Source organism: Plecotus auritus, assembly GCF_963455305.1.
Source record: "Plecotus auritus genome assembly, chromosome: 1".
NCBI classification, from domain to species: domain Eukaryota; kingdom Metazoa; phylum Chordata; class Mammalia; order Chiroptera; family Vespertilionidae; genus Plecotus; species Plecotus auritus.
Window position 1 is genome coordinate 146,293,949 of NC_137770.1, and position 27,740 is coordinate 146,321,688.

The following is a 27,740-nucleotide window of genomic DNA, read 5'->3' on the forward strand; positions in this document are numbered from 1 at the left end:
CTGGCTTCTCTTATTTTATTCCCAAGTTATTTCCTTCCTTTCACATTTATGATTATTTGGGGAGCATGATGTGTTTTGATCTGTTTGAATTTAGAGAGAGACTGAGTAGCTATTGTTTACTTTGAAGATTTTATTGACTTCTGGAAGCATTTTCTATTCCTTAAATTATTTCTTTTTCACTGAACTGAAAACTGGTCATCATTCAATTGGATCTTCTAGGTTTTTCAGTAGAAAAGGCAACGTCTCATATCATTATTGGCTCCCACATGAGTCACCATGTTTACCAGGGTCTTGGAGACAGTTCACAGACCAGTCCTGGAAATATAAGATGGTTGGGGTGGTGGGGGAGCACATAGGGAAGAAGAGGAAATGCCAGGAGTCAAGAAAGGGTCTTAAAAGGTGAAATAGAAAATAAATAAAGCAAACACTGTGCGCGACATGCATTTCGCTACTGCTCTGAGGAGTTGGGCATAGTGCACTGCACAGAGCTTCCCTCCGCCTTTGCAATCATTAATTGTTTGCTGAACCTCTCAATAGAACAGAACCTGATCTTAAACACTGATATAAAAAGTATTGTGCTAAAACAATGGCAAGTCTTTTGCTTTTGTTGCTCATTTTTAGTTTTAGCCAACAGATTTTCAGTGCTTGCTCTATCTTGCATTCTTCAAAGCACTTTATGTAAAGTAAATTATTTAATCCTTGTAAGAACTCTATGAGATGGAAGCACTGTCAGTTCAATTTCCTAGCTGAGAAAATGAGACAAAGGAAGCTTATGCCCAAAACCACAAAGCAGACAGCAAGTGGGTAAGCTAGGACTTGCACAGTGGTCTTGTGGCAGAACCGACAAAAATTCTATTTAGTATTAATAGTAAACGCATCAGGTAAATTACTATACTTAATAAATAATGTTCTGATTGAAAATTGATTAAGCATTTAAATTTAGAATTATCACATTTATAATTACAATGATGGAATATTCCTTTTCTTTTCATATAAATTATCCTATTTCTCTGTGCTATAGAATGGTAGTTGCATTTACAATTTTTGTGCAAGCTATTTTAAAATCAGTTTGAATTTTAAAAAGAGATTTACCAATTTCATAATCTTTCACTTATTTTTTTATAAATAAGTTACTTGCTCCCTTGTTAACTTGTCCAAAATGGAGATATGCTTTTTAATGTTTCTGTGGACAAACAAAAGAAGATGTCTATTCTTTGGTCTCATTTTTCTTTTTGAAAAAAGTACAATAAATTTGATAGTAAATTGAAGATAGTACCAGAATGCAAAGAAATAAAAAGAATATATCTATCTTATTTTAGCCATGTACTAAATATTATATTTTAAATTCAGTTGTAAGTTTTTTAATGGAAAGTAAAAAATAAATATGAAGCTCAAACAGCTTTTTTATTTGTAGGTACAGTAGATAACTACCAAATATATATCTTATATATATCCTTTTCCTTCCTCCACTTTTATTCTTAATCAATTTTAAACTTTGCTCTCATGGAATAAGTCAGACAGAAGAAGTCAAGAAGCATGTATACACTTTCACTCATATGTGGGATTTAAAACAACAAATGAGCAAACAAGAAAAGTAAACAAGCAAAAATTCATAGACACAGACAACAGTATGATGGTTATCAGAGGGAAGGGAGGGTTGTAAAGGCTAATGGGGGACAATAAGATTTGACTTTGGTGGTAAACACACCATGAATATACAGATAACGTATCATAGAATTGTACACTTGAAACCTATATAACTTTATTAACCAACTAGAGGCCCGGTGCATGAAATTCATGCACAGGGGGTGGGGGGGTCCCTTAGCCTGGCCTGCGCCCTCTCACAATCTGGGACGCCTGGGGAGATGTCGGGCCTAAAACAGCAGTCAGACATCCCTCTTGCAATCTGGGATGCTGCATGCACCAGTGACCATACTTTTCATACCGGTGAAAGGCATCTTGCTGTTGTATGGGCAGCTACATTTTTTGCCCTGATTATAAAAAAGTAGTACATAACATGATCCTTCTGAGGCCGTAGTACCATTTTCCCATCTTATGGGTGGAAAAATTGAAGCAGAGAGAAGTTAAGTAATTGGCTTTGTCACACAGTTATAAGTGTCAGAATCAGGGCTGACCACAAAATGTGCAAGCCAGAGTCCATGCAAGTCATTGCTGCATCATCCGTTTTTTTCAGTGTTAGAGCAGCCTTGCCAGGTTTTAATTTTTAAATCTAAGACACTCTTCCCAATATATAGGGTAGGGTCCCTAGGCCTGGCCGGCAATCAGGGCCATCTGTGGGGCGACCGGTGGGTGGGGCGATCGCGGGGCCCCCACTGGCACCTGACTTGGCTGGCGGCTTGGTGCTGCCTTTTGGCCAGCCCTGCCCCCCAATCACCACTGCCGCTCTGCCCCCTGGTGGTCAGTGTGCATTATAGTGACCAGTCATTCCACTGGTCCTTCCGCATTCAGTTGATTTGCATATTAGGGTTTTATTATATAGGATGTCACCCCAATAAATTTATTTAAAAACTAAAAAATAATAATAAATTGAATTCTCATTGTGTCAAATGATATATTTTCAGTAAGAAAAATATGCTGGATTCTAGAGTTGTCAATTCTATGAAAATCTCAGAGATGGTCTATTAAGATCCTGTCATTTTGCAAACAAGGAAACTGAGGCTCTAAAATGATATGAAAAATGTTAGGTGATTAGTATCAAAGTCTATAGAACTTAAATAAATCTATACAAATATGATAACTTGCTTTTGAGATTTCCTGGTTCATTTCTCCTCCACCACTTTGGTGTGGTCTTCTCTTTCTTTCATCTGTCCCTGGTCTACTGAATTTTGAATCCACTCCCAGTGGTGCTTGACATGGTTTTCATTTTTTTGGTATTGGTTTTGAACACGGGCTGCTGTACTGGAGAGGAATCTTGGTGGATCCATTTTGAGAGTTCGCGGTAGCTAGACTGCTCCGGTCCCACCAACTCCCATAGACCACTTGGGCCCACTCATTCTCAAAATGGGTAAAATCCCTCCCAATTTTAGCTGCCATTTTCAAACTGTCTGACTGATATTCTAGTGAATATCTTGCCTGTTGTCTCTGTTGTGATTCTCCTGCCTTCTCTTTTGTAGACTTAAATACCACACAGGTCTTGAGGCTGTTGCCAGTTTGTCTCCATTAGCTTGTAGGTTTTGTAGGTTTCAATGCTTATTTACTTTGCTTACCAGGTACTCTGACTGTTTTGATATGAGGACTTTGAAAAATCCAAAAGCTATTCTGACACCACCACTACCATCTCTCCAGAATTCTCCCTCACTTCTTTTTTTATTTTTATTTTTTACAGCTTTATGGATTTATAATGTACAATTTACATTCCACTAAGTTAATCCATATGAAATTTAAAATGTAATGATTTTAGTATAGTTATGAAGTTGTGTATCAATCACCATAAAAAAATTAGAACTTTTTTTTACCCCATAAAGAAACCCATACTCAATAAGTCATTCCCCAAATCCATACTTTTTCAGCCCTAAGTAACCACTAATCTACTTTCCATCTCTACACATCTGCTATTCTGTACATTCCATATAAATGTTATCATATAATATGTGGTCTTTTGTGATTGGCAGGAAGTGACAAAGAAATGAACATTGTCATTTTAACTTTCATTTCAAATGGGAAACAGCAACAATTTATTGATGAGAGATTTTCATGACAAATTATTTGCATATGATTTAAGTTGATTTGCTAATACAGGGAATACAGCACTATTTGAAAACATGGCATGGTAAATAATAATGATGATTATTACAGCAATCCTATATAATAAAAGGCTAATATGCAAATTGTCCCCTCTACTGGTAGTTTGGCCGGGAGTTTGACCAGGGGGCGGGGCTGGCTGGCCATCCACCCGTGGCCCCGATCGGTGAATTTGTGCACCGGGCCTCTAGAAAAGTATATAAATTTTACTAAATGCCAAGACTATTCTAAGTGCTTCATATATATTATCAGATTTCATATTCACAGCAATCTATGATGGAAGTATCATTACTACTATCCCCATTTTATTGATAACAAAATTAAGGCAAAGTGAAAACACACACACACACACACACACACATACACACACACAAACACACCCAAGGTAGACAGTAGAAGAGCCAGATTCCACACCCAGAGAGTTTGACTCAAGACTCCTTGTTCTTAATCACCATTCTATAGTGCTTCTCTGATTTTGGGGTGTTTTGTCAACTATCATTCTCTTCTTCTAAATTGCAATAGTAAAACACAACTTAGGGTAACATATTCTAAACTTTTTCTCATTAGCCATACTTCATAGCACTGACAGTTTATTGGTATATGGAGTGGACATAGAGGGGATAAACATGATGAAAAAATAATATTAAATTAAAATTTAAAAATAAATAATCATATATGTGATGATTAATTATTAAAAACAAACTAATGAATCATTGTTTTTTAGTTCCATGCTTAGTTTTTCAAACTTATACATAATGCTTTTTTTTTTTTGCTTTCTTTTTTTTTTTTTTTTTAAATTTTTATTAAGGTATTATATGTGTACATATCTTACCATTTACCCCCCCACCCCACTCCCATACATGCCCTCACCCCCCAATGTTTTGCATCCGTTGGTTACTCTTATATGCATGTATACAAGTCCTTCGGTTGATCTCTTATTTCCCCCACCTCTCCCTAACCTTACCGCTGTAATTAGACAGTCTGTTTGATGCTTTACTGCCTCTGTAACTATCTTTTTGTTCATCAGTTTATAATGTTTTTCATTATCCCCAAATGAGTGAGATCATGTGGTATTTTTTTTGCTTTCTATCTTGATTCATACATAATTTGAAAAGCCTCATTATTTGTATCAAGCTGATTTATTAAAGACAATTAATTTTTCCTAAAATATATTTAATATACAATTGACTACATTCACCTACAAGTGACCACAATTTGCCTTTATCATTTATGACATAGAGAGAACTATAGTAGTTTGTCACTAAATATCATATATTAAAGAATTACTCAGTAAGCTAAGCATTGGATTGAACTGAACAAAATTAACTATAATCATGTAAATTTTCACAGGACTTCAAGATAAATAGGGGAGGAAACAGTGTAAACTTCTAAATGAAACCTGGCAAAGTTGGAATAATTTTCCGTTTTCTTCTGTCCTGAATCAAACCATTTAGGAATCATTCTGCTTCCCTTGAGAAGAAAGGAATCTCTCTTGTTTAATAAAGCTTCTTTTTTTTCTAAAATATTAAAAAACGCTTTGAAAAAAATGTTTAAGTTGCTAGAAGCGTATATAGATTGAGTGACTAACAACTGTAATAGAAATTTACCATATTTCTAGGAAAGTTACTAGGAAGGAGCTGAAGCAGCACATTGTGGCCTCTAAGATACCTTTGCATGATTAGAGTTCAGAACCCTCCTTTCTGTCATCCGGCATCCTCTCCCAGACTCCTCTAAACCAGACGACCCTGTCTCCTGTTTGACACAGATACCTGGAGCTCTGTGCTCCAGATCATCTGGGCATAAATTCTGAGTTTCTATAACATGTTCCAAGAAACATAATGGGGGAAATCAAACTACAGAACTGATTTCTAAGCAGAATCCTCTTTGAAGCAGCCCTGGTCATAAAAAGAGCAGATGCTTCAACATCACCAAAACCTAAATCATATTTTTAAACTGCCTCAGTGAAGTCATATTTTAATATGAGAGCAACAATATAATTAAATAGCATTCAAGTTTAGCTCTCAGTCCCAGGGCTTACCTCTAAGTGACTCCGTGTAGAAAATCACTGAAGGCATATCTCTCATTAGCAGTATATATCACACAGCACTACTTTGGAAAGCAGATGGAATAATTCCTCAGAAAGAAACATGCCAATTGTGAAAATGTGCAAATGTATTTATAATTATTTTTTACATTTTCTAGGTATTTTTGTAAGAAAAATCTACGTATAGTTAGACTTCACATTTAGAAGCATGATAAATAGCAGTTTTGCAAGTTGCTGTTCACTTGCTAGAGGGGCTTCTTAAATCCCCTAAGCATAGACTTCAACTCAAATTCTGCTTGAATTATACCTAGTTGAACTTATTTCTCATATGTTCACCAACTACTAGCTTTCTAATCAGTAAGGTTCATCTTAAATTATTTAAAGTAGACAAATGTATATAAATATTAGGCCTACACTTTAAATTATGTTGGAAATAAGTAATTCAAAGGAGAACACTTCTGCATGTTAGAAAGGGGATGTATAGAAGGAAGAAAGACATTACCTGAGCAATTAATAAGTGAAGAAAATACTACCTCTTAACATGTAAGTGTAGGTTCAATAATTAAGAAATCAAATTATAAATTTATTTTTATTTATGTACAGAACACATAGCCGAAGAACACTTTATACATATGAAACAAAGACAAAAGGCTAGATTATAAGTGTGCTTCCAAATGGAAATGCTTTCCAGAAACTTACCAGTCATGCAGTTTTTAAATTCAATGTCATCAATTGCAGCTCCTCCTCCTAGATCCCTTGTTCTGATACCTTGGAATATAACTTCAAAATTTCTTAATTTTCCCAGCAGGATGACAGCCTTTTGCCACTGATCACCAGAAGTCTGCTTACTTTCTTGCCATACTTTTGATAGTCCTTTCTCTGTCTGAAAGTAAAATAGTTTACATTAGAGAAATAATTAAACACAAGAGAAAAAGAATAAAAATACCTTCCAATCATTTCATCAGTGAAAACTCGATTTAAAAACATTGAAACTCTGATTAGCTATCTATATATATATATAAAAACCTAAGTGATTGAATGACTGGTCGACTGGTTGCTATGACGTGCACTGACCACCAGGGGGCACACGCTCAATGGAGGAGCCCCCTGGTGGTCAGTGTGCTCCCACAGCCAACTTCCTATGGCCAGCCAACCTCCTGCAGCCCCTCCCCCCGGCCAGCCCCGATCACCAGTCAAGCCAAGGGACCCCACCTGTGCATGAATTTGTGCCCCAGGCCTCTAGTGATATATATTACTGTATTTTTCCATGTACAAGACGTTATTTTTTTCTAAACTCGTTAGACTGAAAATTGAGGGGCATTCTTATACATGGAAATCACACATTGTCAAACAGGCTTCCCCAGTCATGAGCCTTATTGTTACTGATGTCAGCTGATGCTGTAATTCAAGCATGTCAAACTCACGGCCCACAGGCAGCACGCCTCATTTATTTGGCCTGTGTTAGCCTTTGAGTTTGACATGCTTGCTGTGATTGGAGGTGGAGGTAGAGAGTGCAGAGATGCAACAGGGACCAGAGCATTCTGAGCCCAAAAAGATGTCAAAAAATAAAAAGATAAATAGTGGTAAGTGATTGTTTTACTCTGCAAAATTCAAACTGAATGTGATCAGCTATGTAAAAGAGTATGGAAACAGAGCTGCAGAGAGACAATTTGGACCTCCTTCCACTGAATGTATGATCAGACAGTGAAGAAAATAAGAACAACTCCTTAAGATGCCAAAAAAGAAGAAGGCCTTAAGAGGAAAACCAGCAAAATGTTTAAAATATTGATTTCTTAATTTGGGGTTGGAAAAGTGGGGGGCATCTTATACATGGGGTATCTTATACATGGAAAAATATGGCACATCATCAAAACAGACATATTAATCTACTGCAGTGTTTCCTAAAAGCAATACTAGCAGAAGTCACAATAACTTTGTTTTGGTATTTTCAGAGACACCATTATTAAAAAACTAGAGGCCCGATGCACAAAATTCATGCAAGAGTAGGCCTTCCTTCCCCTGGCTGCCGGCACTGGCTTCCCTCTGGCACCTGGGACCCAGGCTACCCTCAAAGCCCTGGCTTTATCCAGAAGGTTGTCTGGAAGGACGTCTGGTCTAATTAGCATATTACATTTTTTATTATTATAGACTAGAGGCCCGGTGCACGAAATTCGTGCATGGGGAGAGCGTTCCCTCAGCCCAGCCTTCACCCTCCCCAATCTGGGACCTCTTAGGGGATGTCCGACTGCCAGTAAACTGGCAGTCGGACATCCCTCTCATAATCCCGGGACCACTGGCTCCTAACTGCTCACCTGCCTGCCTGCCTGATTGCCCCTAACTGCCTCCCCTGCTGGTCTGGTCACCCCCAAGTGCCCCCCCCTGCCGGCCTGGTCGCCCCACACAGCCTGCTGCTCAGCCATTTGGTCACGCCTCACTGCCTCCCACCTGCTGGCTTGGTCACCCCCAATTGCCCCCCCTGTGGGCCTTTTTGCCCCATGCAGCTCAGTTGTTTGGTCATCCCTCACTAACCCTCCTGCCAGCCTGGTCGCCCCACACAGCCTGTTCGGTTGTCCGTTTGGTTGTTTCGGATGGGATGGTTGCTTATCCTTTTATATATATAGGTATTCACCTGGCCAGCATGGTTCAATGGTTGAGCATCAACCAATGAACCAGGAGTTCGCTGTTTGTTTTCTGGTCAGGGCACATGCTTGGGTTTTAGCCTTGATCCCCAGTGTGGGGCATGCATGAGGCAGCCAATCCATGATTATCTCTCATAATTAATGCTTCTATCTCTCTCTCCCTTGGCCTTCCTTTCTGAATCAATAAAAACATATTTTAAAAATATATCCTACTCAATTCAATAAAAACATATTTTAAAAATATATCCTACTCAATTCAATCCACCTCTCCTGTCATGTATACAAAATATTTTATATCTTATGGAATCTGAACAGTTTATAGAAATTCTGGATTTATAGCTCTGGCTATTCCTTCAAACTTCTATTCATATTTTTAATTATTGAGACTGCACCTTCCTTTAAAGAGCTGAAATAACTTAGAGAAGGAAAGGGGAAAAGAGATGAAAGGAGGACTATGTGGGAAAAATCACTTATCCCTGATGGATATGATAAAGGAACTATGGAGTGAATTGAGTATGGGTGGAAAGTGATAATTCCTAAATTCTGTCAGATTTAAAAAACCCTATTATTCTATTATTTTGACTACTTAAATTCTATTATAATATTATTATTATATGAGCACTAACTATAAATATTCCTATACCAAGTTCTTTATTTATAAAAGAAAAATTAATTTCTAAGAGACTTATGTAAATATCTCCTCTGAATGTCTAAGGTTGGTCTACTAGTGGTATAGTATTATGATATCTGAATAATCCCAATGTAGTACATATAACATGACATTACATATAACTTAACCCTACTGATAAAAAAAAATGATGCCTACAGTAAAACAAAATCTAAACCAGTTGAGCTCAAGGACAAGTCTTTAATTGTCTATAATTTTATTTGATAATTTTGAGCCTACACTATCTCTGGGAATTAGATGTTTAATAAATCATGATAATAAATACAAGAAAGATAAATATATACATACATATATATATATTACATTTTGTTTATGGTTAGCCCCAAGTAATTAATATCTCAGGGTGCAGTACTATGTTCTTATGATGAATTCACAAGAAAAACTGGCTTTGAAATTTATAATCAAACAGTAGAATAAAGAATATTTAATGTAATGGCATTCAGGAAATCAAGAACGATATTTCAACAGATTTATACCATACAACTCTGAAACATTTGATTTACAGAACACACACACACACACATATATATATATATATATATATATATATATATATATATATATACACACACATATATATATATGTGTGTGTGTGTGTGTGTGTGTGTGTGTATATATATATACATACATTAAAGAAAAAAGAGAAATGTTTGAAAAAGAAATCCAAAGGAGTTATGCATTCAGTTTCATGTTTTAGGGATCTACTGTTAATAAATATGGTTGACCTTTGTTCTGCTGAGGGAGACACAGATCAATCAAGTGGCTCTTCCTCTGCTGAGTTACAAAAAGAAAGTAGAACTCCATATCACTTCATCTAAAATTAACTTCACAAAGCAACTAAGGTAGATCTTTCAACATACTTTCCAAACAACAACAAACCTTTACAACCAGAGACTCTTGTAACTTCTGCATGAAGATGAAAAATCCACACCTACTTAATGGAGCTTTGGATCTTTCTGATGGCTAAAGAAGAGAAGCCATTTTCAAGGTTAGCCTTTGACTCTCGGTGATATCTCAGTGATTTGGAATCAAAGGAATGATTAGTTAAACTAAAGATTAGAGTAGAAGGGTTCTGTCTGACACATAGCTATATAACAAGCGAGGATATTCATAAAGTCAGTCTTAAGTTACAAATTTAATTCACTTTGCTAATTTTTCCTTTCAACCTGCTTTTGAAGTTAATAGAGCCACTCATCAACCATGTCTCAAAAGGTTTTCAACAAAAATCATCAAAGAAGATTGTGTAATCACTTTAATCAATAAAAGGAGAACCATTTCTTAAATCTTACAACTGGCTTTTTAATAAAAAGACTAGAGGCCCGATGCATGAAATTCATGCAAGAGCAGGTCTTCCTTCCCCCGGCTGCCAGCACCCTGGACCCGCGCTTCCCTCGCAGCCCTGGCTTCATCCGTAAGGTCGTCTGAAACGATGTTTGGTCTAATTAGCATATTATGCTTTTATTATTATAGATATTTGAATAATACAATCATTGTCATTTTATGTGTTAGGAAAAGAAAACAAAGGTAAATTCTTTTAAAAACCAACTATGGAGCCGAAACCGGTTTGGCTCAGTGGATAGAGCGTCGGCCTGTGGACTGAAGGGTCCCGGGTTCGATTCCGGTCAAGGGCACGTACCTTGGTTGCGGGCACATCCCTAGAAGGGGGTGTGCAGGAGGCAGCTGATCGATGTTTCTCTCTCATCGATGTTTCTAGCTCTCTATCCCTCTCCCTTCCTCTCTGTAAAATATCAATAAAATATATTTAAAAAAAAAAAAAACCAACTATGGATTAACCTACTGATGTGTTATTGTAGAATATCATTCTAATGTACTTGCTATTGCTCCACTTTGATATATAACATATAAAATCTTATCCCCATAATTATCAAAAGCATTCATCCAAATTTGCAATGCATACTTATTTATTGTATGCATCCAGTCATTCATTTATTTAGCAAACATTTGATGTTCATACAGATCCAAATACTATGTTACACACCAGGAACAAAAAAGTGGGGAAAAAAAGGGTGTCTACCATGTGATGGTATTAATCTAATAGGAGAGAATCATAAAAGTAAATAACTATAAAATTACTACAGAAATATAAAACAGAGCAAGTTTTTAAAAAGTAGTTACATATAAATTCCCAAATGTTTGTTCCACATACATCAGTGCTTTATTTATTTACTTAATATTCTGTTTTTAACTCTTTTTAAATTGAGAAAGAAAGGTCTCTCAATTCAAAGTCACATCTTTGCCACTGCCCACTCTTGTATCATGTGGATGTTAAATTCAAGAACCCAAGGCAGTATACATATGAAAAGTGATTAACCATACTAACCATAATTAAAAATACACATTAATATAAAATGTTTAAAATGTAAAAATTGGAAAAATTCTCTCTTCTTAGAATTTAACTTTTCATATAATTTTAATTGAATTCTCATCTATTATGCATATTAATCCTTTTATGTTATATTAGAGGCCTGGCGCACAAAATTGTGTGCGTGTATGGTCCCTAGACCTACCCTGCGATCAGGGCCATCTTCCCCAGCTGCCGACAGCCGGCCATGCCCCCCACCCCCGTTCCCCATTTGCCATCCAGCAATGGGAGCCTGATGGCCAGGGGAGAGACCAAGAGGTCTGCCGTTCCTGCCCACTCGCCAGCCCCACCCCTGCTGCCGGTCACCCTCTATGTGTGGGGTGACCGGTGGAGCAGGGGCCTTGGCCTGGCACTGCCCACATCCCCCACCACCCACCCCGGTTCCCCATTTGCCATCAGTGATCGGAGCCTGCTGGCCAGGGAAAGTGAACAAGAGGTGGTCAGTGCACCTCATAGTGACTGGTTGACTGTCGTTCTGCCATTATGGTTGCTGTGCTTTTATTATATAGGATGGTGCTTATCTGTTTTTGCAGTGTGTTTGTCTTATACCTTATTCCCTTCTTTCCCTTTGGGTCATGTAAAGAGTAGTGATAAGAAATACTAAAATGGTAGAGCCACTTCAAGTTGTAGATATATATATTAATAAAGTACTATATAGCCATTTGAATTTTCAGTTTTATATGTTTGAGGTAAATATATAACTTTTCTTCAGATTATTAGTCTATTTTCCTAAAACCGATTGTTCAACAACTCTTTCCTCCCAACAGTTTTTCTCTTTATCATAGTGTGAATCTATTTTTAGAGATCCCATTTCAGTCTGATCTGTATTCCTCCATCAATATCATACTTATTAAGTCACTATATTTTGCTCTGGGAATATCTGAGTGGACTTAATTTTCATATTCTTCTTAAACTCCTGTACATTATATTTAGTTTTATGCAAATACTAGAGGCCCAGTGCACGACATTCGTGCACTGGGGTGGGGGGTTCTCTCAGCCTGGCTTGCACCCTCTTGCAGTCCAGGACCCCACAGGGGATGTCCAACTGCTGGCTTAAGCCTGCTTTCCGGACCTAAGCCAGCAATCGGACATCCCCCGATCGGTCCTTAGCACTGCCATGGAGGTTGAAGAGACTCCTGCCACCCCTGCTGCACTCACCAGCCATAATCCCAGCTTCTGACTGAGCAGCGCTTGCACTGACCACCAGGGGGAAATTCCTGCGTTAAGTGTCTGCCCCTCTGGTGGTCAGTGTGTGTCATAGCAACTGGTCGTTCTGCTGTTTGGTCTATTTGCATATTAGGGTTTTATTATATAGGATAAAAGATTCTAAAAAGTGGAGAGATTTCAGAACTCAAGGAACCACAGGTGGTGAGTTTTCTAAATTTTCTTTTGTATCACATATCCCAAAATGGACATGAGAATCTGGCAATGTGGAATTTCAACAGGCACAGACTGCTCTGTCTTAGCCAAAGGACCAAGAAAGAGAAGTCTAGCAGAAAGAAATCATTTTGATAATAATGGTTCTACAACAGCCAAGCACAATGAAAAATTACAGTCTGTCTGCCCACCCCAACAGCAAAGGCCAAATAGAGAGCTTAGATGGCCACACAAATTAAGCCCCAAGGGCCCAAGACCCCGTCTTCCCAGGCTTTTTCTAAACAAAGTAAAAGTAAAAGAATTTGTCTCCAGTAGACCTACCCTAAACAAATAGTTAAAAGAACTTTGAACAGAAAGGAGAGTAAAGATATGTTAAAGAGTTGTAAGGTTTGTATGCTTGAGTCAGTTAAGTCTTAATGTTACATTTTAATAGTCAGATTTTCATCCTTAATATTATTTTTATTCTTTTGGCTTTCTCATACATTCATTCTCCCAAATGAATTTTAGAATAATTTAATGAATAACTGAAATATTTAAAGATTGAATTATTTTACCATGAGATATCATTTGTCTTTTGATACCCTGTGATATCTTTTTTTAGGCCTCTTTTTATGCCACTGACTAAAATTTTATAGTTGTCAATAAATAAGTTACAGACCTATTAAAATTTATTTCTAGATATAGCAATGTGTGTTACAGTGTTGAATGGGATACTTCTCTGTTATTCTTTGCCAACTGTTGATAATATAAACAATCATATTGTCAGGATGGCAAACTAGCAATAATTGTTAGCTCCCTCACCAAATATAAACCCTAAAATACTATAGAAACTATTGGATAGAACTAGTTTGAGGAACAGCAAGTGGGAAGAAAAAAAGAAGAAAGAAAGAAAGAAAGAAAGAAAGAAAGAAAGAAAGAAAGAAAGAAAGAAAGAAAGAAAGAGAAAGAGAGGAAGAAAGATGGAGGGAGGGAGGGAAGAAAGAAGGAAGGAAGGAAGGAAGGAAGGAAGGAAGGAAGGAAGGAAGGAAGGAAGGAAGGAAGGAAGGAAGGAAGGAGGGGAGGGAAGGAGGGAGGGAGGGAAAAAGAAGCAGAAATTGTGAAACATCTGGGAAGTCTATAGTTTTCTTGAATACCAGTGCCTTGCAGGTGGGTAGGGAGTTCCTGCAGTGTGGGAAAAAGAGAGATAGAAAGATCAATGAGTATGGGATGTAGGGGAGCTCCTGTACAGGCATGTCTTTCTTCCCTATTGCTTGTAAGAATGATTGCCAGGCTTCACAAAAACCAGTACTTCAATTTTAAGCTGGAATATCTGTGATCTATTAAGGCAGCTGAAATATTAATGTATGCAATTTAAAAAACACTTAGGAAATTGAAATATCTCAGGAAGGAATGTGAACTGTGACAAAACAATCTAAATGTATTACCAATGTATAAAATAATTTCACTAAGGGGTTGGAGGAGAAAGGTGTTGATCTAAGTAAATTTGGAATGAATGGAATCTGTAAGACAAAGGCAAAAAGGAACTGCACATAAGCACTGTATTCTAGTTTATAAAGTGGTTTCCCATGAGAATATAGGTAAACAGTTTGAAGCCACTACACACATACATGTACTCTACAATTAAAAAATTAATTAAATGCAAAAAGAATAGTGAGGGCCAGGTTTCTCCCCTTTGTAGTATAAGAGGTTACAGATGAATGAGGCCTAAAGCTAGAATCATCTATGTGGTAATGAATTATAGTAGAAACATTAAAAACTTGCATTTAGATTACTATAGATGCAAAAGGTTACATATAGAAATATGTATAAATATATGTATATACACAGGTTTGTATACACACACATATATTCTATAGCTCCATCAGTTAAAATATCCTACAAGCAACAAGACCCCATTAGCAAGGAGAACACATAGTGCCCAGATTTGGTTTATAGTACCATCTATATATATATCTACACTAATAAAAGAGTAAGATGCAAATTGACCATACCTTCATGACACCCACCAGCCAATCAGGAGTGAGTATGCAAATTAACCCAACAAAGATGGTGGGTTAATTTGCATATGCAGGTGCAGAGCAGCTAGGGGTGGGGTGGGATGCTTGCATCATCGCCATGGCAATGACACAGGCGTTTCACACTGCCCCAACCGCTCTGGGCCTCTGGGCAGCATGGGAAGGCAGAAAGGCGGCTCTGGCTGGAGCGAAGATGGTGCCGGAAGCCAGGAGAAGGAAGGCTCATTCTTTCACAAATCTTTGTGCATTGGGCCTCTAATATATATATGTATGTCTAATATGCTAAGTGTCCTTTCCACTGTCCGACTGGTTGCTATGATGCGCACTGACAACCAGGGGGCAGACGTTCAATGCAGGAGCTGCCATGAGGCACACTTGCCATTTACAGAGAAATGGCAGCACAAACCTGGCCGACAAAGCAACACTTGGCCCCACCACCATCCCAGAGTGACAGGCCACCAAATCACAGCCAATGCTGCCGAGACCCCATGGCCAGCCTGGAAAATGGTCACTGTGGGCATCAGGTAATGACATCATGTAGCAATACCCAGCTTCCTCTCCCTAGTGACGACTAGCTTCCTTGCAGTTTCTTCAGCCCAGGAACATGACTTGCTTTACATTTCATACTGTAACCAAATGTCTGTGAAGTGTTTTCCCATGCCTCATCTCATTTGATCCTCACAGAAGTCCTGGAGTAGGTAGATAGGAGACTTGGTGGAATCCTGTTTTCTTTTCATTAGCAGGAAAATGGAGATTTATAAAGCTTAGAAACTTGACCTGACTGAAAAGAAGTAAGAAATGATGGACCTTGAAAATGACTTAAGGTTTTCTCACTGAGCAGAATATAGTCAAACACTGCTACAGTTAAATATTTTACCCTTTGTTCTCCCTGCGAGATCTACAATAATAATCTGCTTTATGTTGATATTTACTGCTGTGTTGCTGACAATTACCTGAAAGAGAAGTTGGGGTGCTTCACTGGGCTGGAAAAAGTTTCGCTACATCAGAAAGCAGGTCTAATTAAGCAAATTTATTCTCTCTCTATATATAAAAGGCTAAGTTGACTGGTGCATGTGTGATACATATAAAGCTCTCACTGGCACCAATCTTACGTGTGTGTTTCCATCTGTCATTGTTGATTGTGAATTTGTTTGACACTTCTATTATAGAGAAAGGGTGAATAGTGATATTAAAATATTTCTTCTAATTAATTTCCTTTCAATGTGCACAAATTCATGCACCAGGCCACTAGTTCTTTTGAGACAGCATGGAGGGACCTGGGGAGTATGATGCTAAGCAAAATAAGCCAGTCAGAGAAAGACAAGTATCACATGATCTCACTCTTATGTAGAATTTAATAAACAAAATAAACTGATAAACAAAACAGATCCAGAGACACAGAAACATGGAACAGTCTTTGGAGTCTCAGAGGGAAAGTGTGGGTGGGTGGGTGGGTGAGAAGAGATTAACCAAAACACTTACATGCATATATGCATAACTCATGGACACAGACAATACAGTGGGAAAGGCTGGGGAGTGGGGCAGCTGCAGACTAGAAGGGGTCAATGGAGAAAAAGGGGAGAACATTTGTAATACTTTTAACAATAAAGATAAATAATTTTTTAAAAAAATGGAATCAGGAGTCCATGGAGAAAATGGATGGCTCAGAAAATTTACAACAGGGGCCTGGGGCAACTTGTAGCACCAGAATGTGAAAAAGTGTTTAAAAAATAAATACCAACTATGATTGGGGTATATCATAGGGACAATGGAGCCAACTGAAAGAACTCCCAATGCCCAAAGTTGGAATAATCGAAGCAACAAAATAAATAAGATAGTATTGGATTATAACCCACAGTGTAAAATATATATCAATGAGTCCATATTGATATAAATAGATGTTAAATAAATAGATGAGGAGAATAGACAACTCTGTCCCACTGAAGAATTCCAAAGATACTCCACCCTTAAAGAGGAGGAGCATGACTTTCTTCCAAAGAGTATCATTTGAAAGGGGGTAAAAAAGTAACTTACCAGTGGAGAGACATGACAAGCTCTATCTCAAGCCTTGTGATAAAGGTGCTATCACAACGATATCACATTTTGACAATCTATGCCATTGATATAATGTGATAAGAATGGCATTTTGCTTCTGTAGTCTTACTCCCCAAAACACATCATTCCCCCCGTCTTATAAGAAAAACACCAGATTAAATACTGATTGATAGATATTTTACAAAATATCTGAGCAATACTTCTCAAAATCATCAAGGTAATCAAAAACAAGGAAAGTCTACTGTCACAACCAAGTGGAGGTTAAGAAGACATGGATACTGCAACAGAAAACTGGTATTAGGAAAACATTGAGAAAATCTGAATAAGGTATGAACTTTAGTTACTATTTACATACTACATTGGTTCATTAATTGTGACAAGTGTGCCAAACTAATGTCAGATAATAAAAATAGGAGAAACTGGAGTGTGAGGAATACAAGGAACTGTCTGCAGTTTGTTTGCAATCCTATCTAATAAAAGAGTAACATGCAAATTGACCGTAACTCTGCTACACCCACAAGCCACGCCCACCAGCCAATCAGGAGCGAGTATGCAAATTAACCCAAGCAAGATGGCTGCGGCCATGGAGCAAGCAGGAGGCTTGGGTTTCCCTGGTAATAGAGAAAGCCAAGCTTTCCGCACACCCTGGCCAGCCCTGGACTCCACTCAAGGCTACAAAGTTTCAATTATAGAAGATAAATAAGTCCCAGATACCAGGGCCTCTGCTTGGGTCGCCGGGGGGTGTGGCCGGTCTACAAACCACCACAGGCCCCTCGCCCAGGCTATCCCTCACCCCAAGGGAACCCCCACCCTGATCTGGGACACCCTTCAGGGCAAACCAGTCGGCCCCCACCCATGCACCAGACCTCTATCCTATCTAATCAAAGAGTAATATGCAGATTGACCATCACTCCAACACACAAGATGGCTGCCCCATGTGGTCAAAGATGGCTGCCCCCAAGTGGACACAAGATGGCTGCAACAAGATGGTCAGCAGGGCAGGGCAGTTGGGAAGGACCAGGCCTGCAAGGGAGGGCAGTTGGGGGTGATCAAGCCTGTAGGGGAGGGCAGTTAGGGGTGACTGGGCCTGCAGGGAAGGGCAGTTGGGGCAGACCCAGGCCTGCAGGGGAGAGCAATTAGGGGCAATCAGGCTGGCAGGGGAGCAGTTAGGCATTAATCAGGCTGGCAGGGGAGTGGGTAGGGGGTGATCAGGTTGGCAGGCAGAAGCGGTTAGGGGCAATCAGGAAGACAGGCAGGCGAGCAGTTGGGAGCCAGCAGTACTGGATTGTGAGAGGGATGGGCCTAAATGGGCAGTCAGACATCCCTCATGGGGTCCCAGATTGGAGAGGGTGGAGGCTGGGCTGAGGGACACACACTCCCATTCACGAATTTCATGCACCGGGCCTCTAGTCTATACTAATAGAAGAGAAATATGTAAATTGACCATCACTTCACGATGCCCACAACCAGTCAGGAGTGAGTATGTAAATTAACCCAACAAAGATGGCGGCGCCCCCCCCCCCCCCCGCCCCGGCCGCTCTGGGCCTCTGAGCAGCGCGCCTCCTCAGGGCCTCCCTCCCACGCTCCACACCTGTCAACTGTCCTTGCAGCCTCCCTGTGGCCCAGCCCCCAGCCTCAGAGGCAACCCTCTGGTGCCTGAGGTCGTAGCTCCTGGTTTCTGGAATCTCCCTCTACCCCACACCTGCCCCGCTGCTCTGGTAAACAAAACCCTAGTGTTGGAGCAAACCCACAAGTGCGCACACATGCGGGAGCTCGCTCAGTGCACAGTTAGCACTCCCCGGGAGCCCCGGGCCAGCCAAGGGGCGATGGTAGCGGCCATGGCAGCAGTGGCAGGCGGCTCTGCTTTGTTTTGAATAGATGAAAGAGGCCATCTACACAGTAACCCAAATTATCAGATCTCCCTCCTCCCTATATCGCCAAATCAAGAGGGAAGGGCCAATGGGTGTGGAGGGAGGGCAGGTGGGCAAGAGGGGAGGGCAGAGGAGGAAGAGGATGAGGAAGGGGGCCAGTTGCATCCCACTTTCACAATGCGAAAGTGAAACGCACTAGCGCACCCAACCTTTCCAGTCCTCCCTGCCTGCCTTGCTCCCCCCACCTCTTCCCCTCTGCGCCTCCCCAGGAGCGTCAGTGCTGCACAGAAGAACTCTCCGGAGAAGGAGGGTGAGGAGGAAGTGGCACTGGAGCGCACAAGGCTTGCCACCACTGCCGCCACTGCAGGGCTGCCAGAGCGAGCCCACCGTGTGCTGGCAACCAGGGGAAGGAAGGCCTATTCTTGCATGAATCTTCATGCATCGGGCTTCTAGTAATTATATAAATCTAAAACTATTATAAAATAAAAGAGTTTTATAAACACAATTTTAAAAATCTACTTTATATAATATGTAATTACATCTATGCTTTAATACATGTTAATTATCTTATATAACTATCTCTCTATGTAAATTAGATAATTATATTTCATGTAATTACCATGAATAACTAGAATTTAGAAATATAATCTGAGGATAGAAAAAAAAGAACTATCAGAAACTTTTTTCATTTGTAAGATAATAAGGCACAGCTTCCAAATATTCCAATTTTAAAAAACTTTCTTTTTGTGTCCATAAAAATTTTGCTGTTTTTTAAAATTTTTTTCATCAATTACAAAAAAAGTTAAAACATGTTTAAGTAAACATAATCCTCATAAGAAATTGAGCACAGCCGAAACCGGTTTGGCTCAGTGGATAGAGCGTCGGCCTGCGGACTGAAGGGTCCTGGGTTCGATTCCGGTTAAGGGCATGTACCTTGGTTGTGGGCACATCCCCAGTGGGAGGTGTGCAGGAGGCAGCTGATCGATGTTTCTCTCTCATCGATGTTTCTAGCTCTCTATCCCTCTCCCTTCCTCTCTGTAAAATATCAATAAAAAAAAAAAAAGAAATTGAGCACATAAATAATATATAAAAAAGATGAAATGCCACACAGAAATCACCTTAAAACTAAACAACAACAAACATAATTTAATGTATATTTGGCCCTACTCATTGTCATAGTAGCTTAGTTTTCTCTTCTCCCTCTGAACAAGATTAAAACATTGAATATTTGAAGCCCCATGGATGACTTAACTAGTATTAAAAGCATCAATGTTTATAATAAAATATTTTTAAGTACCTTTTAACAAATGGAGAGGAGTGTCTAAGGCCTAGAATATGTTTCTAGCAGATAAATTTATATCATTCTTTAAATAATCTAAAATATTGTGTATTTAAAAATACTAGAAATTCCTTTAAAACTTAAAGCATATTACCTTATTTACAGTTTATGTACAAGTTAATGCTATTTTGAATTTTTGAAAAAAATGAAATTGTGTAGGTTATTTTAAATTTGCATAAAAATCTCTTCCCCAGAAATATCTTGCACATAGCTATTATGTTTCGAGTAAGTTCTCTAACTCAGTGATTCTTGTGTTTACAGAAAGCCTTCTGCCCTGAGAGAATCATGTTGAGGATTAGATCAATATACTCATTGGGTAGATGTGTGTGGTCTTAGATGGATATCTTGTAAAATCACGTTAGACAGAATATAGTCATATTTTTTGCCAGAATAATGTTCTGTTACATCCAAAATATTTATTTCTTAGCAATTTTCTTTAAAAATCTAGACAACTAATATAGACCTTTCAGTTGAAATAGACAGTTTAATGAAAAAATTAGAGATGAATGAAGCTGAAGTTGTATAATTAATGTCTTATAATCACATTCATTTTTACCATACTAATCTTTCTTTTTTCCCAGTGTTTTCAACTGCAGAATCATACACTCATTCACATTGTATTAGAAAGTTTAGTTTCTCTTTCATTCATATAAACACATACAGATGATCCATCTATCTATCAACTATCTATCTATCTATCTATCTATCTATCATTTATCTATCTATCTACACACACACACACACACACACACAGAGACAGAGATAGTGGTCACAAAGTCCCCCATGACTCTCTCTTGAGCCTTTCTATTTTCCATACAGATGTTAAAGTTTTCCTGCATGTTCACATGGTCATTTATTCCATGTTTAATAAAGCAATATATGATATCAACCTTTAGGTCTTCAAAGATAACTAGCAGTGTTAAAGTATTTCCCTACTCCGATGGTCTAAATTTAATGGGCATAAGTTGTTTGGTCTGATTATCAAGAGTGCCACAGCAAGTCTGATCTGTGACCATTCTTTCATCCACTAAATGTGTCATTATGATATTATTTTCCCAGCCAGTGTGGCTCAGTGGTTGAATGTCAACTCACGAACGAGGAGATCAGGGTTTGATTCCCAATCAGGGCATATGCCCAGGTTGCAGGCTTGACCCCCATTTGGGGGCAAGAAGGAAGCAAGCAATCAATGATTCTCTCTTATCATTGATGTTTCTATCTTTCTCTGCCTCTCCCTTCCTCTCTCTGAAATAAATTTTAAAAACACACATAAGAAAATAGGTTATTTAACCAGGAAAGCATGAGTTGCTGGATCATTATCTTCTAGGATAACTGTTGTTTGGGCACATCTATTATCATGGTGGAGTAAATCATGTCTGAATAGGCACTGTGTATGTTCAATAAGCAATATGATTGACATGCTATTAAACACAATTTGGTTCTATCAAGTGATCTTATAAAATCAATGTTCATACTATGAAAGGAGGTAGCTACTTCTCAATTAGCAGGCACACAATCTCGCGTTAAAGTGACTCAGAGATCCTCTGCCCAACCTCCTTTCCTACCAGGTATCTCTTCATTTCTCCTGTGCCATCTACACCCACCCCTTCTCAATCCTCACAGCCATCACAAACCGGTGGCCCATGAGGTCTGAAAGGTTGGTGACCACTGGTTTAAGGAAACCTTTGGAGTCTAATGGCCCACGCTCCTTCCCATTTCAGCACATTTATATGAAATGCTTTTTTTCTTTCCCCCTTTCAATCCAGTTAACTCCCACTCATGTTTCAGTGGAATCATCACTGTCTCACGCAACCTCATTGATCTCAACCTCTCTACCATAGACTCTGAGAGCACTTTGTACTTCTCCTTCAAAGCTTTTGTCTCACTTGTATTATGTAGTCTTTACTAGAGCGATGACTTGGTAAATATTTCTCTCCATCAGATAGAATATAATGCTGGGTAAAATCAGATCAATTGTACCTAGCTAGCATAGTGCCTTGCATATAGTAAGGTGCTTAATAAATAACTACAAACAAAATACATATGTCTACATACACATATGAAAAGAAAATAAAAATAGATTATTTAATTGATACTAAATGTGTACACAGTACAAAGAATGTAATCTGAAAATATATTCATTATAAAGCATCAAAATATCTTTATTTTAAAGCATCTAAAATATTTCAATTTCTTTTTCAAACTGTTTTCAGAAGCCTAGGATATTGGGATTTTGGGGAAGAAACATAAGTTCACAAATGCAATTACTGAGATTACAGAATTACAATATTAGAGATTATATTTTTCTCTTTAAATGTCACTTTGGAGAAGCCTTCCCAGGACTTCAAGGGTGGGTTCCACTCTCAATCATATCATATCATCCTACTTTAATGTTTATAGTACCTTTTACTTCTCAATGTTTATTTTCTTCCTGTGATTTAATTATTTTAATAATTGTTCATTTTTTATCTCCCCACCACAATTTAAAGTCCATGAGGATGAGAATTTCTCTATCTTATTCACCTCTGGATGTCACTTGCCTAAGACAAAGCTCGGCATGGGGTAAGCACTAAAAAACCATTCCTTTATTCAGTTACGCATATTGAATTTCAACTTGGTGAATTAAGATATTTCCTATGTACAAAAAACCAAGATGGCAGCATAAGGTATATACTTGTACGTGCTACCTCTCACAACCACACCAAAACTACAACTAAAAGACAAAACGACTATCACCCAGAACCACGGGAAAACTGGCTGAGTGGAAGTTCTACAATTAGAAGGAAAGAAAAAAGTTCATTGAGACTGTAGAATGTGCAGGGCCCTGGAAAAGCAGAGGTACGGAGGCATGCACGGAGAGGGCTGGCAACTGAGGACGCAGTTGTCTTTTTCAAGCGGGGTGGGGAGACACAGGCTCCCGACTGCTCTGAACTCCAGTTTCTGGCAAGACTCTGAGGACCCAGACTCCTACGGGGAGAAACTGGACTGTCTGGCATCGGGTCAGAAAGTGAGGGTGGCTTTCTGGCAGAGGTGCAGATAGGAATCATTGTTTACTGCGCTGGGGCGTGGGACTCGGGGACGTGCAGAGACACAGAAATGGCTGACTGGCGGCCATAGCTGTTTGCCATGCCCTAGTGATTCCCTGAGACCCTGCCCCGCCCAATTTACAAACCCACCCAAACTGTGCACAGCAGCTTTTGCATATGAATGGCCTGCCCTATCACAGCTTAATCTAACAAACTGCAGCTGGGTCAGCTCCAAAACTTCCAAACCCCAAGCAAAGAGGAGAAATCTGCAGATCTTGCTGTAGCTCCTGCTGGGTGGCCTCAGACAGGAGCTGACTTGCACCTCCTTGAAGATCCAGGAGCCAGTGCACCTAGTGGTCAGTGTGAGACGACACCAGATTTCAACTCTTTACATCCATAAGCAACACACTCAAGAGGCAATGAGCACCAAAGCCCTACTGAAGCAAGTCCTGCCCCATAAGGGTGTCTCCAACACAGCAGTTCTTCCATTATAGACACAGCTGATCCTTACAGCCAATTGGCCTGGAGGTCAATTCCTCCCAGTGTACCAACAGCAATCAAGGCTTAACTATATCAAGACTGTGTACCCAGCCCACAAAGGGGTGTACCAAGAGTGTTCACCTCAGGTGATTGGGGAGGCTGAGCCACTGGGCCCTACCATACAAAGCCACTCCATCAACACAGGGAAGCAGCCAAAATGCAAAGACAAAGAAACATGTCACGAATGAAAGAAATGGAGGAAAGCAAACTACTGGATATAGAGTTCAAAACCACGGTTATAAGGTTACTCAAGAATCTTCTAGAAACTGCCGAGAAACTTAGTGAGACCTCCGAGGAACTTAGTGAGACCTTCAAGGATCTTAATGAGAATGGCAAAAAAATTGAAAAGTACCAGTCAGAAATTAAGTATACACTGTCTGAAATAAAGAATAATATACAGAAATCCAACAGTAGACTAAAGGACCCCAAGAATCAAACCAAAGATTTGAAATATGAGGAAGCAAAAAACACCCAACCAGAAAAACAAAAAGAAAAAAGAATAAAAAAATATGAAGATAGTGTAAGGAGCCTCTGGGACAACTTCAAGCATACCAACATCTGAATTATGGGGGTGCCAGAAGAAGAGAGAGAGCAAAATATTGAAAACCTATTTGAAGAAATAATGACAGAAAACTTTCCCTACCTGGTGAAAGAAATAGACTTACAAGTCCAGGAAGCACAGAGAAGCCCAAACAAAAGGAATCCAAAAGAGGACCACACCAAGACACATCATAATTAAAATGCCAAGGGCAAAAAGCAAAGAGAGAATCTTGAAAGCAGCAAGAGAAAAACAGTTAGTTACCTACAAGGGAGTACCCAATACGACTGTCAGCTGATTGATTTCTCAACAGAAACTATGCAGGCCAGAAGGGAGTGGCAAGAAATATTCAAAGTGATGAACAGCAAGAACCTACAACCAAGATTACTCTACCCAGCAAAGCTATCATTCAGAGTTGAAGGTGAGATAAAGAGCTTCACAGACAAGAAAAAGCTAAAGGAGTTCATCACCACCAAACCAGGATTACATGAAATGCTGAAGGGTATTCTTTAAGAAGAGGAAGAAGAAGAAAAAGGTAAAGATAAAAATTATGAACAACAGAATGACAACAAATACATGCCTATCAACAAGTGAATCTAAAAATCAAGTGAATAAAAAATCTGATGAACAGAATAAACTGATGAGTATAATAGAATCAGGGGCATAGAAAGGGAGTGGACTGACCTTTCTCAGGGGGAAGGGGGTATGAGGGGTGCAGGAAGAGACTGGACAAAAATCTTACACCTATGGATGAAGACAGTGGCAGGGGATAAGGGCATGGGGTGGGGTGGGGAATCAGGTGGAGGGGAGCTATGGGGGGAAAAAAGAGGAACATCTGTAATAATCTGAACAATAAAGATTTATTTAAAAATATATTTCCTATAAAACTTTGACTATATTTCATATTCTTTCTTCAATATAGGTTAAAACTAATTTAATGTGTTTAAATTGAATAACTTGTAATAAACATTTAAAAAACTCACTAAAGAGTATGTTTTCTAAATACTGAGTTACTACATTCATATAGATAACTTTCTGAGACCTACTATAATTGTTCTAAATCTTATGTGATACAAAAAGGAGTAAGAAGTAGTTATAATAAGAAATAGGCTGTGGAGCTGATAGTTCTGACAAAGTTACATTCAGAACGATTCTTGCAAGGTCTTTGCTATACACTATAGAAAAGGCTCACTAACCCAATTAAATTCTCAATCTATGATATTCAAGGTGATTTTCTACTTAGTGGTTGATGGTTGGTCTCTACTGTCTTTCACACTACATTTAGTTCCTGAAGGAGAAAGACATCCATATGGTTGAACAAAGGAGAACAATGTTGGAAAAAAATAAAAATGAGGAGTCCTTAGGAAGCATCTGACAGGAAGAATAATAAGAGGAGGCAGGAAGGTCTGGAGCAGGATGTCAGTCCTGAATGATTGTATCTGCCCGTTGGTACACTACTATTCATGAAGGTTGATAACCATTTGATGCAAACAGAAGAACAACATTTTATGACAAAATTATTGGACATAATTCAGCTCAGTGTCTTCCTCCAGGAGAGAGGAATAATGAGAGAGAAAATCGAACAAGTATATGTGAGTCAAACAGCAAACAAGTACAAATGAAAGCTAAGATCCTTGTACAATTTTTTCTTCCAAAAGGGACATTGTTTATAAAAAATAAATAAAAATATTTCAGTAGAGTATTACAAGTAATATTTTCAATTCAAAATCCTCTGGAAACCAATACTATTTAACGGTAGACACAAAATAAAATGTATAAAGGTGATACTAGTGAAAGACATATATATTATGTATGTATGAAGAATGGGAGGATTTTCTTGCTTGAATAAATCATTGGATTTACCCAACTAGAAATATGGTTTGGTATTTAACAAACAAGTAAAAATTACCCAAACTTTTACTCTCCAACATGTTGATGAAATAAAGATTATATTGAAAAAGCTTTTGCAAAGCTAATATACGAGCATAAAGATGAAAAGACAATATCATCTGTTGTTAAGTCAATAACAAAGGAGGTAAGTCTAGTCATCAATTCACACATGATAGAAATAAAGTGGGATAAACAATGATTTATTAATTTAAGATTACAAACTCAACATGTTAAAACGAACTTATTTATTTATACTTCCTTACTCTTATATGGAGCAGCAAGTCTAAGTCAGGCATCCTTCTACTTGATGATAATCTATAATAACAAAAGCATAATATACTAGGACAACCTTCTGGACAAAGCCAGGGCTGTGAGGGAAGCCCAGGTCCCGGTTGCCTGGCGGCCAGAGGGAAGCCCAGGTCCCGGGCACCAGAGGGAAGCCTGTGTCCCAGGTACCAGAGGGAAGCCGGTACCGGCAGCCAGGGGAAGGAAGGCCTACTCTTGCATGAATTTCGTGCATTGGGTCTCTAGTTTGTTATAATAACAGAAATGAAACTTAAAATGAAGATTGTTTTACATAAACTCAAAGGAGGCATTTTAACTTGCTCACTACATTTTAATATTCTCTAATGCAGGTGAGGACAATGTAATCAGAATAATTACTATTCATGTGAGTGTTGTATTTTAATTTTACTTAGTTCTTATTAGGTGTCTTTTGTATGCCATTAATTAAGCTAGCTGTCAAAAAGAAAAATAAGAAGTTATGATTTAAGGGGCTCATAATTAAATGGGAACAAAAACGCCATATAACTATTATACTTGAGTGTGAGAAAATTCCGTTGTATTATAGAAAAAAGGTATAGTACTTTGGTGAGGTTAGAGTGAAATGAAGGGCCTGTGTGAAATTAGGAAAGTGCAATAAAGGGTATAGCATTTGAATTGGGCTTTAGAAATGGAACAGGATAGCACCAAATAAATAAAGTAGATGAGGACATTCTCAGCAAAGAAAAACAACATGACTAAAGGCACTGAGATATGAAAGTGTTTTAATATTTTGGAAGCCCTGAATAGTCTGGTGTGGTTAGAATACCAAAAGCGAGTTAAGAACTGAGGAGTCATGATTAGATATAGAGACCAAGGCCACATTATGGAAGGTGTCCTTCACTACATGTTGAGGATTTAAGTCTCATTCCTATAGCCAACTGGAAGCCACTGACAATTGTTAAGTTACGGTGTTCCTTCACTCGATCTGCTTTGGAAGGAACAGATCTTTAGCAGATAGAGTTGAAGACACTAGGCAGGATGAATTCATAGAACTTAATCCCAGAGTTATGAAGGGAAAAAATGGGCAAGATTTATACGTGAGTTGGGATAGGGCAGATGTCAACAAGGAGCTGTAAAATTTGAGAGCAGAGGCGGAGGTTCCTGGTAATAGACAATGCTTTTAGAATGAATGAATTGAGGGACTGCATTACAAGTCTAGTTAAAATTGGATATCATAAATTAGTAATGGAAATGATCAATATGCAGTACATGGCTTTCTCAGTAGGCCAAAATCAAGAACTAGAAATTATAC

At 38.7% G+C, this 27,740-nt stretch overlaps 1 protein-coding gene across 1 annotated transcript in view; it reads right to left on the bottom strand.

Annotated features, from left to right (window-relative positions):
- Positions 1–27,740, bottom strand: part of MALRD1 (MAM and LDL receptor class A domain containing 1) — a gene marked incomplete at its 5' end in the record, with an annotated part of 676,620 nt that overhangs the window by 248,541 nt on the left and 400,339 nt on the right. The window contains one exon of the mRNA XM_080679375.1: positions 6,506–6,689. Coding sequence (XP_080535501.1) covers positions 6,506–6,689 — 184 coding nt within the window. The remainder of the gene's footprint in view (positions 1–6,505; positions 6,690–27,740) is intronic.